The sequence below is a fragment of the Pleurodeles waltl genome, chromosome 10, assembly GCF_031143425.1.
Source record: "Pleurodeles waltl isolate 20211129_DDA chromosome 10, aPleWal1.hap1.20221129, whole genome shotgun sequence".
Classification (NCBI taxonomy): Eukaryota; Metazoa; Chordata; class Amphibia; order Caudata; family Salamandridae; genus Pleurodeles; species Pleurodeles waltl.
The window spans coordinates 502,866,504-502,881,643 of NC_090449.1; the positions used below are offsets into that span (position 1 = coordinate 502,866,504).

The 15,140-nt window shown below is 40.4% G+C and overlaps 1 protein-coding gene across 3 annotated transcripts in view; it reads right to left on the reverse strand.

Annotated features, from left to right (window-relative positions):
- PTPN23 (protein tyrosine phosphatase non-receptor type 23) overlaps positions 1 to 15,140 on the reverse strand; it is a 582,812-nt gene that overhangs the window by 373,483 nt on the left and 194,189 nt on the right. For all 3 annotated transcript variants that reach the window (XM_069210890.1, XM_069210891.1, XM_069210892.1), the window contains 2 exons: positions 11,582 to 11,638; positions 2,322 to 2,380 (listed from right to left, as the gene is read on the reverse strand). In XM_069210890.1, the coding sequence (XP_069066991.1) occupies positions 2,322 to 2,380; positions 11,582 to 11,638 (116 nt within the window). The remainder of the gene's footprint in view (positions 1 to 2,321; positions 2,381 to 11,581; positions 11,639 to 15,140) is intronic.

Here is a 15,140-nt window from a genome sequence, read left to right on the forward strand (position 1 = left end):
GCCTGAAGCCACAAGGATTACTTGGACCAGATCTTTCCTAATTTTCTTCAGCACTCTTAGTAGGAGAGGTAGTGGCAGAATGACATATGGGATATCAGAGTCCTTATTCAAGTAGACGTCATCTCTGATTGAGGTACTCCTACGCACAAAAGTTTGGACATGGTGCATCCTCTCTGGTGACGAACAGATTAAGCCATGGTCTGACGATGCCTTGCACCACCTCAGAGTGTAAATGCCATTTGTGATTCACTACACAACGTTGGTTGAGCTTGTCCACCCTGGTGTTTAAAGATCCTGCCAGGTGCTGTGTAATGCGAGAGATACCCTTAGTGCTCAGCCACTTCCAGAAACGTAGATAATCCTGGCACTGGGTCCAGGTCTCCACGTCACTATTTGTTGCAATGTCACAAGACGGTCGTGTGGTCTGTGTGAACCTGTATCTGTTGTGCCCTGATGGACAGACAGAATGCCCCTGATGCCAAGCACATTGCTCACAACTCCAGCAAGTTGATATGTAGATGAGTCTCTGCCAGCGAACAGGAAACTCTCTCTCCCCCCATTCCATGTGTTGTAACCGACTAAATTCATTCTAAATAAAGGCAGGCTCTTGCTCTGCTTAAGATGGCATCCATGTTTGGGCTGGTCAAGAAACATTCTATTTCTGTGTGTGTCATCAATCTCTAGAGAGAAAGAGCTAAGGGGCAGAAGGTAACATACTTTTGAGGGGGGGTACCCTGCAACACACTGCTGGAAAACCTACAGAGCCCCCCGCTAACACCCCCACCAAGCACAAATGGCTGCAAGCGTCCATTGGTTTTGGATGCAATTGTTGCTCATCATGTCATGCTCTGCCCTGTTCTTTTCCAGGGCCTCCAGGTTCATACCCTGGGTCCTCTTGTGGCATAAAGTAGGCCAGTGGGCCACAGTCACACAACTCAATCCTCATTTAGGCTCTTCATCCACATGGCTTGTTGGTCGGGTACATCTTGAATGTGCTTCGCTGGTGGGGGATGTTTTCTTTAAGAACCTTTCTTTGGTCTCTCCCCCACAGAAAGTTTTTCCTCACTAGCAGTCTCATGGGTGTTGTCTTTCATTCACGAGATACTGAAAAACTGAAAACTTCTAATCTCATTTTAAAGCAGCTGTAAGGGCAGGAATCCCCATGCCAGCTTTCTATCAGTTCCTAAACAAGAGAACAAACCTCCCACTTACTTTTTCTAGTTCCCAAGCTCAAAGAGACACAAACTAGAAATTAAACTTTTGCACCTGCCTATAATTATAAAGGTAAATGCAACAACTCAGCCATGCAAGTGGCAGATGTGGTGCATAATTTAAAGTTGTTACCCATTTTCACGTTTGTTCTATTTAAAACTGCTCCAACATAGATGACAGGAGACCTATTTAGTGGTTAAATAAGTTGTGATGAGAGATCAGCCATGCTATAGCAAATACAGTAGCCTCTTTAAATGGCTCTTGTTCTGAAGTAGCAAATGTACAAATGCAACACTACCCCCCACCAAGCATCAACCTATTCCCTTTGACAAAAAGACCCCAAAAGAGTAACAGCTGTGATGCTGAAGATTAGCAAACACAAGTTTGAGTGGTCTTTCTTTCACAAACGTGTCATACCATAAACATCAGACACTCCCTATTAACCATTTCTAAGCATTCCAATCTCCAAGATATTACCCTCAAGCTACCTGCATCTTAGAACAACTTTCTCTGCAAGCATCCACCTTTTTCATATACTACAGCACTTTTAAAGTATTTCTCTATTTCAGATCATCTTTAAAGCCCAGCAGCGGGCAATGGGACATAAAAAAAGCTAATTTATCGCAAGCAGATATCAACAAACCAAAAGTGCACTATACCTAATGCATGTGACAATTTAACAACTGAATGAAAATTTACTCTACTTTTCACAGCCCTATCAGCCATTTACAGGATCAAATTTGTCCTAATTCTAAACAACAATGGACAGGCAAAACACAAGGGTACACAATTCCAGACAGTGTGCCACTGTGAAAACTGGGGACACAAACTGCTCCATCAGCAAAAGTGTGATCCTTAGTATTACAAGACCACTAAGCTACTAGTGGAACGATGGCCCACATTACATATTGTAAACTTGTATGATCAAAGAACCCCTAGGTCTAATGGGGCTGATGACTAATGTCTGAACGACAAGCCTTTTAACAGGGCAATGCAATAGCTCCAAAACAATGAGTTTTGAAAAATGTTTATTCAAAAGTTTGCGGTAAGTATTTTTGGGCAGTTGATTACTTTGACCATAAATGGCAGACTTTGTACTTGCAACTCACTTTCCTCCAATCACATCCATGGTAAACTTGAGCGCGTCCTGTACAGTTACTGGCTGACCCTGCAAAAGAAACCAACAGGTAAAAGGTATGCAAGTGAACACAGAAGTCTGCTGTCATACACAAAAAAACCTATGGGGAACTATTTGCAGCAAAAACTAAGTGGATGTTTTATATTAGATGTAACTTTTAGAAAATCGGAAATAGGCACTTCGCACAGAAAAACCCACAGCCCAGAAAAACAATATCAAGAGGGCTTATCACACCAACAAAACAGATGGAGTAACAGGAAAAGGCCATATGAAGTCAGATGTAACAAAAATTAGTACTTCTGTCAGCTAACTGTTTCACCCAAACTATTTTTTTTTTTAAAAACACCTCTAGGCTTTTACAGTATTTAACAAGACCATAGTGATATCAACTGGAACCCTAGACATATTTAATTTGAAATCTTTTTTCAAAGATTATCTTTGACACCCAGGTATGTGCATCCTTCACATACAGTAATAAAATCCTATGGAAGACTCACACTTAAACTAAAGGCATAGTGTTTATGGATAAGCCTATTATATAAATTTGTATTGGTCGGGAACTTGAAGGAGAAGGGGTTTCAGACATTTTCTACATTAGTACACAACCATTTCCTGTAGGGAATCCAATTGCTCGCTGCTAAAAGGGAATCCTTTTTGCCTATGCGACCATCTGGCAATTCTACCTTCCCACTAGCACTCCATGAAAAATATTAGTCCTAAAATCGACTAAGCTCAATCATTGTAGCTAAAATAGCATACAACATGTCTTGAGAGAAAATGGAGCAACAATTTGCACTGATAAAAACACAAAGGATACCTGTAATCCTAGTTCTTCATCCCGAGTATGTTCTTTGAACTCAAACTATACAAAATCGCCAATTATTTATGGGATTCCAAGACACATTCAATTAATATTTTTAAAACAATCTCATAAAGAAAATATTCAGCTATGTGGTAGCATTTCCTCTGTTTGGTTAATTCATTCAAGTCAGCCAAAAATACGCGTTGCCACTATAATGTACCCACTGACCAACTAGAAAGACCAGCAAAATAAAGGAGGGAAGAATTTACATACAGATCACCCGTTACCTCGAAGAATTCTGAGATTGCTCTCTTACAATTTCAGTAACACCACTGTTGTAAAATTCAAAGCAGTGTTAGTTAAGCATACCACTTTTGGACGCAAATCAACACATTTCCAACTATACCTTGTAAGCTAACGACAAAATGTTTGACCAGAAAGAAGATACACATGAAACAGAACTAGTAACAGGACTAACTTCCTGAACGGTCATGCGATCTTGTTATACAGCCACTAACATTACAAAGAGTAGCTAGTTCATCATTCCAAGCTAACCTAGAGCACACCACAAGAATCAGAGACAAAAGGTGAGAAACCAATCAAGCAAACAAATAGCACAGAGAGGCAAGATCCAATAAGGTGTCCGTTTTGAGGTTTAAGTCACTGCAAATACTTTTTGCAAAGATGGGAACTGATATTTAATAATTGCACCAGTAACTGCTCAGACCCATGTAGGATGAGTTGAAGGTTTCACTGGCATCGGTGTACGTTTGTTGAAACATGCTGTAACACGGAATACTTTAAATCAAACAAGGGATGGTAATGAGGATGCAGAAATTGTTGATAGATTTTCAAGGAATGAGTGGCTGTTTTAATCAACTTATGTTGTTTGTTTTGTCATGGTAATAGACAAGAAAGTTTATGACTTAAGAAATGAAGAGAAGTTTCTAGTGGAGAGGTTTGACACGGAAAGAAAGAAGCAAACTATGTTTGGTTGATTATTCTGAAAACCTGACACCTTTGGCTGAAAGGAGAATGAGTTCTTAACACTATTGTGATACACATGCATGTATTGTTTATAAGATTCAAAAAAATGAAATCTAACCTACTCTTTAGCAGAAGCTATAACACTAGACAAGTCACATTTCAACAAATAATGCATGCTGCCTTAGGCATGGTTCAGAATGGAGGCCAGTGGATTTTGATAAAATACATGCTCTCAAGGAGAAATATCTTTAATGACAAGGTAGACCGGCTTGACATCAGTTAGTCAGTGATAATCCGTTACTGTTTCAGCCAAAACAGCCACACAATAAAAACATACATTATTGTTTATAAAGTGAAAATCATTTTAACTGTTGTCACAATGCAAATACATAAACTCCATTCAATACTGCGTCCAAAGCAATTTTACAAGTACAAGTCAAAGCATCTAGTAAGGCAATCTTTCTTTAAAAACCCAAGGTCATGGTATGACCCCACAATGGATGAAACACAATACCATTAAATAAATTACTCATATTTAAACTTTGACATTCGTACTTTACAAAGAAGCCACTGTAGGGGAAAAAAGGTCTCAGATGTGATCTTGTTACTTTCCATGCTGAGCAAATGTATGCTGCTACAGCAAAGTATATTTCTCTTGAGTCTGTCCTATAGCAAAGGTTGAGGGATTCCTTGTAGTGCTATGTGTTATATTAATAAAAGGGATGTAACAAGTACCTTCTATGCTGCAAAGTATTGTACACAAAAGCATGAAGTGAGCTATTGTCTCTGGGCCTCCAAGGGCACAGTTACAGGTGCCTGAAATGTTGTCTGCAGTCTTCAACCATTTTGTAGTGAGCGACAATACCTGCAGAGTACCAAGTCTGAATTGCATGCATACAAATCTTTTTACTGCAGGAAATATCATTTTGATCTAAGGCTGAAAACCGGGCTCTAGTTTATGATTCAGATAAATATTGCAGCGATGTTTTCCCAGCCATGTCCTCTAGGTTCACCTGGCCCCAAAATTATTTTTTTACCCTTAGTAGGACATCCTTATTCATATGCCCAAGTGTCCGCCATAGATGTTCATACCCAATTTTGGTAAGAGTGTTGTTCATGTGCTCACACATGGTAGAGAGGCCTATTTCCAACTTCCTCGCAAAGCTTAGGCTTTCTGGAACACTGTCAAAGTAGGGTTTGTCCACACACAAACCCAGGAGCAAAGTAGAGCCTATGCGGTCTTCTAGTTTAGTCATGCCCAGTTCTAATCTCAAAGCCTGCCAATGGCGTTCCTAGGCCTGTATGGAGCAGTAGTTGCAAAACTGAGTTTTTCACACTTTGCAAGGCCGACTTCCTGTAGCCCCATATTTCTGCACCACACATACTAGCTGCCATTTTTTTTTATTTATAGGAGGATAGTGCCAGCTTAAACGATTGCCAGACTTATTTAGAAAGCTTAAAACCGCACCTCTATGTTAACTTAGGGTCACTTTACTTTTCCTAATTGTTCTGCTCAGTTAAGGTTATCACTAAATGGATACCCAAATAATCATAGAAACTTACTCGTTCAAGTGGTTTCCCATATATTTTGAAAGTGGAGGTAAGCTTTACCTTAGGATTGATACTCAAACCTGTTTTTGCTGTATTGATGGCTAATTTCTTATTACGTCAGAAGTGCCGGAGGACAGATAGTAAACAAAGCATTGAGGTAAAACCGTATCATCTGTGAAAAGTAGAATTAGTATACAATTGTCCTCTATCTTTGACACATCAAGGTTAGGATCAATGAGGAACTGACATATTCAATTTATATGGATGTTGAATAGGCTGGAGCAAGAACACATCCTTGTCCTACTCTAGTATGTATTTAGAATTCAGTCAGTTAGTCAACCATCTTTATTCGTTCAAAAACTCGACCATAAAAGCACAAAAAATAAAATATATTTCTTATCGCTCATAAGCATAATAATCCATTATATACATTCAATATAAAAAGCAGTATATAAAAATTTTGAAAACCAGCAGGTGATCTTATCATACTGATTGAAGAAAGATACATTTGAAATGAGCTGTGATTCAACAACTTCTTTGGCGTATTTCCTTCTTAGTTTTACAGCTGCCAAAATGTAATTGAGCACAGCAAAACAGGTTATGGGAGAAGCTAGACACTGTAAAAAGAGCAACCCTTCTTGGGGTGAAATAAAGTGTATACAGTTTAACATAGGGCGTAAAACGAATGAGATCTTAAAGTGTGGTACAAACTGCAAAAGAGCATACACTGTATTGTGGATTGAGTAGAAGGAGCAGTACATGGCAACCTGGGAGAGAGGAAAACCAAGCACCTGTCAAGGGAAATACAACCAGAAAATGAAGTGTTTAATCTTAACCAGGTAAAAAAAAAAAAAAAAAAACTATATTCAGGAATCGCAATCCATGTGAGATAAGATGAGAACTGAGGCCATATCAAGTGACCTAAATCTTTGTTTAACCAGATCCTTGGATTGGGGGCCAATACATCCTGGGGAGTGGAATAGAAAGTTTAAACCCAGATCATAAGGTGTTCTTGATGTATGCTAACCAAGGAACGGTTAGTCTCTGGAAAAACTAGTCTCGGGAGCACCCTATAATTTCAACCACAGTAATAAAGGACCCATTGTAACTTAGTCCTCCAAGAAGCCTACGCAAGCTCTGGGAGTCAAATAAAACTTGCCGTTGTTTTGGGGATAGCTGAGAGTCTACACAAAAATTTGTTTTCAATCACTTGCAAGTCACTAAGCGCAGCAAATCTCTATACACCTGTGCCATAAGCCCCAACTGAAAGGCACATGCTCTTATATAACACTAACAACTAAGAAGCTTATGGTTTAACTTTTTAGTACAACTAACTAGATTCACAAGATACTGCTATCTTCTGTGCTCTCCGACTAATCAGCCTTTCCCAGGTCAAAGTAGCAATAGGGGTCTCCCAAATAAAAAAGCTTATATATCTGGTATTTTTAGGGCTAAAGGTCAAAATAAATGATTTTCAGCAGTTAACCTTCAAATTTTATTTCATCATAAAAGCATTAAAATCAATTAAAGGACTCTGCAGACCATTAGCTGTTTGGGCTATAAGAACTGCATCGTCTGCATATAAAAGCACCGGACGAAGGCTGATTTTGGGAACATCCTTACCACAGGATTCTAGTACTGCATCTAAAGAGTTAATATAAAATAAGAATACATTTATTTCAAATACATTTGTACAGTCTCCCTTTGGTCTGGTACTTTACTCTTTCTTTATTACCATTGTGAAAATCCATTATTAATGTCAGGCATTTGGCTGGTAAAGCACCTTTTTCCAAAATGTAGGTCTATCAACAGTCAAAAGCAGTCTTTAAATCAATAAAAATCATATATAATCGCAGACCTTCGCAGGACCCCATAAATTAGGCATATGAAGTACAGCCTCCTCACCTTATCTATTTTACTTTGCGGAATCCTGCTTGTAAATGAAATATAATATGTTTCTCATCTATCCAGTACTCCAGATGCTGAAGGAGCAATTTCCCAAAGATTTGCCCTCGCACCATCCAGGAGCAAGATGGGGCAACAGTTTGCTGGATCATCTCGCCTCCCTTTTTTATGAGTTGGCACAATGATGGAGCTCAATGCGTCAGGAACTCTTTATTTGGATCAGACTGCATTAAATCCAGCTGTTAGTTCATTTAGCCACATATCTTGAGTTGTTCTTAAACAACTTAATGGGATTCTGTCTGGGCCTGGGGCTTTGTGATTTTTGGGCCATAACAGCTCCAGCTACCTCTCTTTCCTGAAATTCTTCCTCAGAGACATTTGCTACAGTGCTCCCAGATTTTGCTTGTGCCTACCCTTCAACTCCTCTGAAACATCCGGGTTCCCAGAAGTGAGTTCACTAGTTTTATTGGTAACATGTAGAGAAGTGCTGTACCCATCTTCCTAGACGTACATTTGCTTCCAGGTTTTTGGCCATAACCTTGCTGCCTCAATTTTATGATTTCCCAAAATTCTCTGGCGTTTTTCCCACCAACTACTGTTTGTATGCACTGTGGCAATAGTTCCTTTTTTGGTTTTAATTAGATGTTTATAGGTTTTTCAGACTTTGCACAGCACAGCTTCCCCATTTGCTCCTACATGCCAGTGTTTAAGCACAGCAGCCAAGTATTTTTTCGATTTAACATATTAATCATACCAAGACCACCTTAAAGCAATCCAGGAAATCTTCACTCACAGAGATAGTGAAAAAAAGAGAGGTCTGAAAAAATATGTGAACCAAAGTAACAGCATCCAACTGCACTTTTACAGGTGTACACTGAAGGCCAGATTTTGTCAAATTGGGCAGAGAAGCCACTACAACGCTTATTGTTTTTTTCATATCTATCTGCTCCTTAAGACAATACATGCAGATCCTCTTCCACTTTAAGACACAATGTTCTCAAGAAAAGGCATTTTAAGCTATTTTTAGAAGCTAAGTGGTCAAGCTCAGCAATGGAAAATTGTAGTGTAGGAACTTATCAGAACAAACAGATGGCAGTCCAGCCATGTATGAAAGCCCACCACTCGTGTGACCAGCTGAAGCAATGAAGAGCATCACAGTCTTGTTGTGCCTTAGTTGAACAGATCATATTTGCTAGCAACAAAGTTGGTAGAAATGTGTACAGCTCTGCACTTGATTAATCTATCAAAAGGACATTTCTCAAGAGAATAGAACTTCACATCTCGATGCAAAGCCTTGCCATTTAAAAATGTTTTTACAGTTACAAAAAGATAAGTATTGTGTGACCCCCAGTCCCCCCACTCAAAAGAGAAGATGTATTTGTAAATTTTGAGACATTAAAGAGCACAAGTGAGTGCTGAAAGTGATGTCTGCTTAGCCGGTTTGCGTTGCTGTTCGGAAAGATCTGCAGGGAAATTGTTATCTGGAGAGTCTACCAAAATAAAGCCACACAGTTTTATTTAAGCATCTTTCATTTCGTCTTTCCTACTATGTTTAGTTCTTGCATTACAGCATGCAAAAGATGAGTCCTGACGTTATTGAGGACAGGACCGCAGAGCTAGATGAACTGTCTGCAGTTCCAGGATGTGGACATCTCTGGTTGTTTTTTCCCCATGGGCCGTCAACTGTTCCTTGTCAGTACACCGACCAAAGAGACATCTGTATCTATAGCTGATTAAACAAAATCTGAACAGGTTCGTTTTTTCAATGGGACTGCAATGGTAACACTGTACAACTTATGGGGGTTGACTGTGTCAGACCCAGTAGTTGCATCAGTGCAACTCTTCTCCTTTTACACTGGTAATCAAATAGACACTCTTGACAAGGTGTGGCAACTGGTGGTCTGAAATACAACAATACACAATGGAACAGAACTCACAAGAAAGAAAAGGGATTGAAGGCGGTGGCATACCTGAAAGCGGTGGAGGCTTAAGCGCAGGGGTCGATATCCGTCCCCTGGAGGGGCAGTGCTCGGCTTGGACATGCAAATGCTTATGAAGTTTAAAAGAAGTTTGGGTGTTGACTGTACTCACGCCTCTTGGCGTGGTTTTTTGGCAAGATCTGGGGTTAACAGAGGTAGATGGACTATCCTCGGGCACCTCTTCCTTTCGGAGACCTGACTCCTTCTTGGGCTCTAAGGTGTCAGAGGAGATGATCTCAGGACGGGGTTGGCAGACCAGAAGGTCAGATGGTTCACTCAATTCCTCTTCTTTGGCACTGAGCCGGTCTCACCTCAGCAGATGTTTTGTGTCTCAGAGGAGGACCTATATATTCGGCTGTGCACCCACCACCTGTCTCGTCTGTGATAAAGGGTTTTCTTGCTTCTGATGGCCAAGCAAGAGTACAACTGGCTCTCACCCTGCTTGGGGAAGAGGCACAAGTTACAGAAGCCGTGGTGCTCAGCTCTGGTATTGTTGGAATGGCACTGATCTGCTAGAGGGTGACCATTACATTACTTCATGCGCATCTGCATTCTCAGAGGTCGGTCTGGAGGAGAGGGCCAAGTGGACCTGTTATTCGACAAACATGAACTCAATAAGAGATGTAGATGTTGAATGTACTGAAAGGTGTCTAAAAGTCTTCTCAGTGACAGAAAGGAAGACAACAGGCACCAGAGCCCTGATGGGCAACAAACATATTGGGAGCAATCCTTATACACGTCCAAAACCAATGGCAGAGAAAAACAATCTTATGATCCAAAAGACTTCTTTCATCAAAAACAAGTTGCAACAGTCCAAGCCCAACACTAGATGGCAGGAGTATGCAGAGCATGTGCATCTATAGCCACAAATTCAAAGACCAGATATTTTACAGAGTCAAAATGTATTTAATCTTTTTCAAAAATGAAATCTGTATCTAAAGTGGCCTAGGATACCACACATAGTAGCTATCTGAATGCCTATGCATGACAAAGAAGTTTTCCAATGGGGCCCCTTACTTTAATCTCTAAATCATTTCAGAGTCCGAAGTTCACTGCTAAAGGTTTCTCAAGATAAACATTCAAATTGCATAAACGTCTGGAGATCAGGAGAAATGTCTATTTTCTTTACTTGAAAAAAATACTTCAATTAATGTTTCCATTTCCTAACAATGCTTCAGTACAGCTATTTAAAGTATCCCTTTAAATTTGCCACACAGCTTGACTGAATAGAATGGTGTATTTTTAATTCTGGATCTTTTTTTACTTCAACTTGATATTTGACAATTCATAACATTACCTTAATCACTACCATCTACCCCGTGCATCCTCATTGTTGCCTCATTCGTCTTTCTTTTACTATAAGCCATGGTTTTCATAACTGCATGGGCTCCAAATCCCATTGCAGCTCTTTTTGGTTATGTGAAAGATACTCTGGCTACTGCGCTGGTGCTGCTCCTGACGAAAAGACGTGTGGCCAGGCGCTGAGGGAGGGGGGCCCCTTTCAACAATTGCAGTCTGGTTTAAAGATCTGACATACTGTAACATAATCAGAGTATACTTATACCTGCTAAACTGAAACCAAGAGACATAAGGGCATCATTACGGTCATATCTGGGTGCTTGAGCTTCCGGTACTGAAAATATGATTTGAACATAGATGGCTGTGTACTTCGATCTCTTACGGTATGCAAAGGAAAATATTAAAGTAACACACAGTGTAACCACAAGGCAAGAGGATAAATGCTTTATGTTTCTAAAAACTAGTCCCCTAGCATTATCGCTGCAATACCACACAGGTGGTGTCTCTAAATTGTAATATATGAATAATGTATTTGGCACCCCTTGTATGTACTTCTGAATACTGGTGGAATTATCTGTTTTTGTTTCTTTTTCCTTTATCTTTTGGGAACTTTAAATGAAATAAATAAAAAATAAACCATGGGCTGGATAGTATAGATGTTATCCAAAAAACTACAGTAAGATAACAAAACTGGGAAGTGAATATTACCTTTGCCTGCTTGATGGCTTCGTTTAGTTTATCCAGAGCACTTTGAAAATAGGCAACCTGAAAAAAAAAAAAGTCAATTACTATTTTGATAGAACATGTGCGACTATCTCATCTCAACACCCAAGTATCATGATAAATGCAGCAGCAACAAATCCAAAAGTTTAAAAATGTCAATGCTTGGCTTTCTGGCTTGGCAGTGCAGGCTGGACTATTCCCATGGGAAGCAGGGTCAAGACTGATTTGCATATGGCTGGGTCCAAATTGGAATGGCACGGATAGCAAAATAAAAATGGATTTAGGCCCAGATCTCTGGGGGTGCATGTTTGACATTGTTCAGCATTTCATTCATCACTTGTTGTTTTTACATCTGTCGCCAAGTGGGAAGGGTATGCGCAGACGTGGGTCCTTTGCTCCCCATCCCACTGGAGTCAAGCTAGCCTGGCTGATGAAGGGTGATACTCTGAAACCAGTCCCTGGATGCTTGTTTCCAGTCCAGGGAGGACCTGGCTTGGCAGTTCAGGCTGGACTGTTCCCATGGGGAGCAGGGTCAACACTGATTTTATTATGGTTGGGTACAAACTGCAATGGCATGGGTAGCAAAAAATACAAAGGATTTAGGCCCAGATCTCTGTATTGGGGGTGAATGTTTTGACATTGTTCAGCATTCCTTCCATCACTTTTGCATTTGGCTTTCTGTGAGAGCACACAGCACCAATTTGATCTGACATTCAACTCTGTCCTGAACAATCCTGAACTTCAACACCTCCGATAAGAAGACATATATAGTAATGGCAGTTACCATGTTGACAGGACACCTTGTGTAAAAAAATGAGTTTCATTTCACCTTCATTATGGGAGCGATGTTGTGTTGATTAATTTTAAAAGATTTAATCAGCCTAAAAGTACCACATTAAAAAAGGTGGATGAAAAGGCAATCTCAGGGCATCATACAGCAGTGCTGATTCACAAACACTCATTTGTTATCCAGCCAATTGGAATTTACACTATAGACTCATTTATCCACATGTACATTTTAGAAGTAAAGCAGGGTGATCATGAAAAGTAGATAGGCATTTAAAAACCTTTGAAAGGCATGTTTTGTCCCAAGATGTAATCAGAAGCTCTAGGAATTAGGATAAAACCCTCTCAAAATTGGTTGTGTACCTGATGGGGTTTCTCCACAGTGAAAAGACTATGTTACTTACCCTGTAATCATTTGCTCGCAGCATGCAGATCTCCACATACTCCTGCCATCAAGTGCTGGGCTCTGAACCTGCAAGCTGTTTTTGTTCAAAGGTCTTTTTGAGTAAAAAGGAAGCATATAACTCCTCACTTAACTGAAAATGCTCATGGGCATCAAACCCATTCTCCAGTACTGGACTGTTTTTGCAACACACGGTTAGTGTGGAGTGTTAGTGTAAAACCTCGTGGCCATGCAAATTGTTTATAATAGGAACAACTATTAATGTTGGAGACAGGTGCACCAATTTGCTCAGAAAAGGAAGGCATGTGAATCTGCAGCACTATAAGCTACAAACAGTTTCTTACAAGGTAAGTAACATATTTCGCTAACCGCATGAGTGGTTGCAGATACACATGTTCTGCATGAACTGTAAAGTGGTTCTCCCCTAAATGATGGCTTAAATGTCTGAAACAAAATACTTAAAGCGGTCTGACCAACTCTAGCCCGTTGACGGGCAAGAACATCCACACAGTAGTGCTTAGTAAAAGTGTGTGGAGTTGAGCATGTAGCTACTTTACAAAGTTCGGCTGTGGGGACCTTTCCAAAGAAAGCCGTGGTTGCCCCTTTCTTCTAAGTAGAGCATGGTGTAGAGGGAGAAGGGAATACCCTTTTAGCTTTAAAGTAGCATGTTTGGATACACTCAGCTATCCATCAAGCTATGCCATCTTTTGATATTGTGCATCCGTTGTGCAATTTTGCAAAGCAACAAAGAGTTAGTGAATTCTGCAAAAAGATTCAGTTATATCAATGTAGTAAATAAGAGCCCTTTTGAAATCCAGTGTATGAAGGGCCCTATCTGCTACTTGGTTGAAGGAAAAAGGCTGGTAGCTAAATTGCTTGGTTGATGTGAAAGGGAAAGGTCACTTTTGGGAGAAATTTAGGGTCGGCCTGGAGTACATCCCTATCTACATGAACTTGAAGGAAAGGTTATCAGTGAGATAAAAGCTGTGAGAAAAGCTACTTTCCGTGAGAGGAATTGCATATTGCAGAAATTAATTGGCTCAAATGGGTGACGCATGACTGAGAACTATGCTAAAGAGGGGGGACAGGTAAGACTCTTTGTGGAATAAGCCTTTCAAGGTCTTCAACAAAGGGCTTAATTCCTGAAATTCTGAATAGAGATGAATGTTCCCTAGTCAGTATGTAGGCGGCAATACCGCAAGATATAGATGTGTAGAAATGCACGCTAACCCTGATTTTTGTAGGTGGAGTAAATAACACACAATATCTGGAAACGCTAGTTTAATGGGGTCAAGGTTCTTAGAAGTGCAAAAGTGGACAAATCGTTTACACTTTGCTGCAGCATAGCAAGCTCTAGCAGTGGATCTCCGACATTCCTCAAGAATGTCCGTACATTTCTATGGCAGCCTTAAGAAACCTAAATCTAACGGCACTGGTGCATAATTGCTAGATTGAGTTGCCTGGGGTCCTGGTGCCTGATCCTGCCATGTTCCTGGATGAGAGGGTTGGGTAGGTCGGGAAGCCTCTTGTGAGGAACAACAGACATGTCAAGGAGTGTTGAGAACCATGGTTGTCTGGCCCACGTGTTAGCTACTAGGTTAAGGATGAGTGGCATTTGTAGCGGCTTCCTAAACACATACGGAAGGAGCGGCAAAGGAGAAAATGCATAGCTAGATATCCCTGACCAGATACCTCACACAGCTTTGCCCATGGACTTTCAGTGTGGGAACCTGGAGGAGAAGTTTTGACATTTTGCATTTTCATGAGTGGAAAGAGGTCTACCTGCGGAACCCCCTAAGGTTGCAAGTAGAGGAATAGGACTTTTGGGTAAAACTCCAGCTTGTGAACTTGTTGATGTGTCCTGAGAAGCATGAATGAAAAGTAATTGTCCACTCCAGGTAGTTACTCCAGTAACAATGAATTGTCCAATGCCAAATCATTTGCACTAGTGCTGATAATTGTTGTTGTGAATGGGTGCTGCCTTGTTTCTGGAGATAGTGCGTGACAGTCATATTGTCTGTGTTTATGAGTATCAGCGTGCCTTAAATGTTGTGAAAGAAGGATTTGAAGGCTAGTTGAATAGCTAAGAGATTCAAGTAGTTGATGTGGTACTCCTGCTACCCATCTGACCGAAGTCCCTGGACTACCAAGTTGAAACCATGTGCTCTCCAACCAACTAGGGAGCCTTCCACCACAGAAGATCGTGACGAGTACAAAACTAGATCTTGTAGAAGACACTCTTCTTTTGATTATTGTGCTAAGAGACACTCCTGAAACTGGAACATGTATATTCTGTCATGGGAAATAAAAGCAATGCAGGATGCCATCATACCTAAAGGCACAATTGTTTCCACT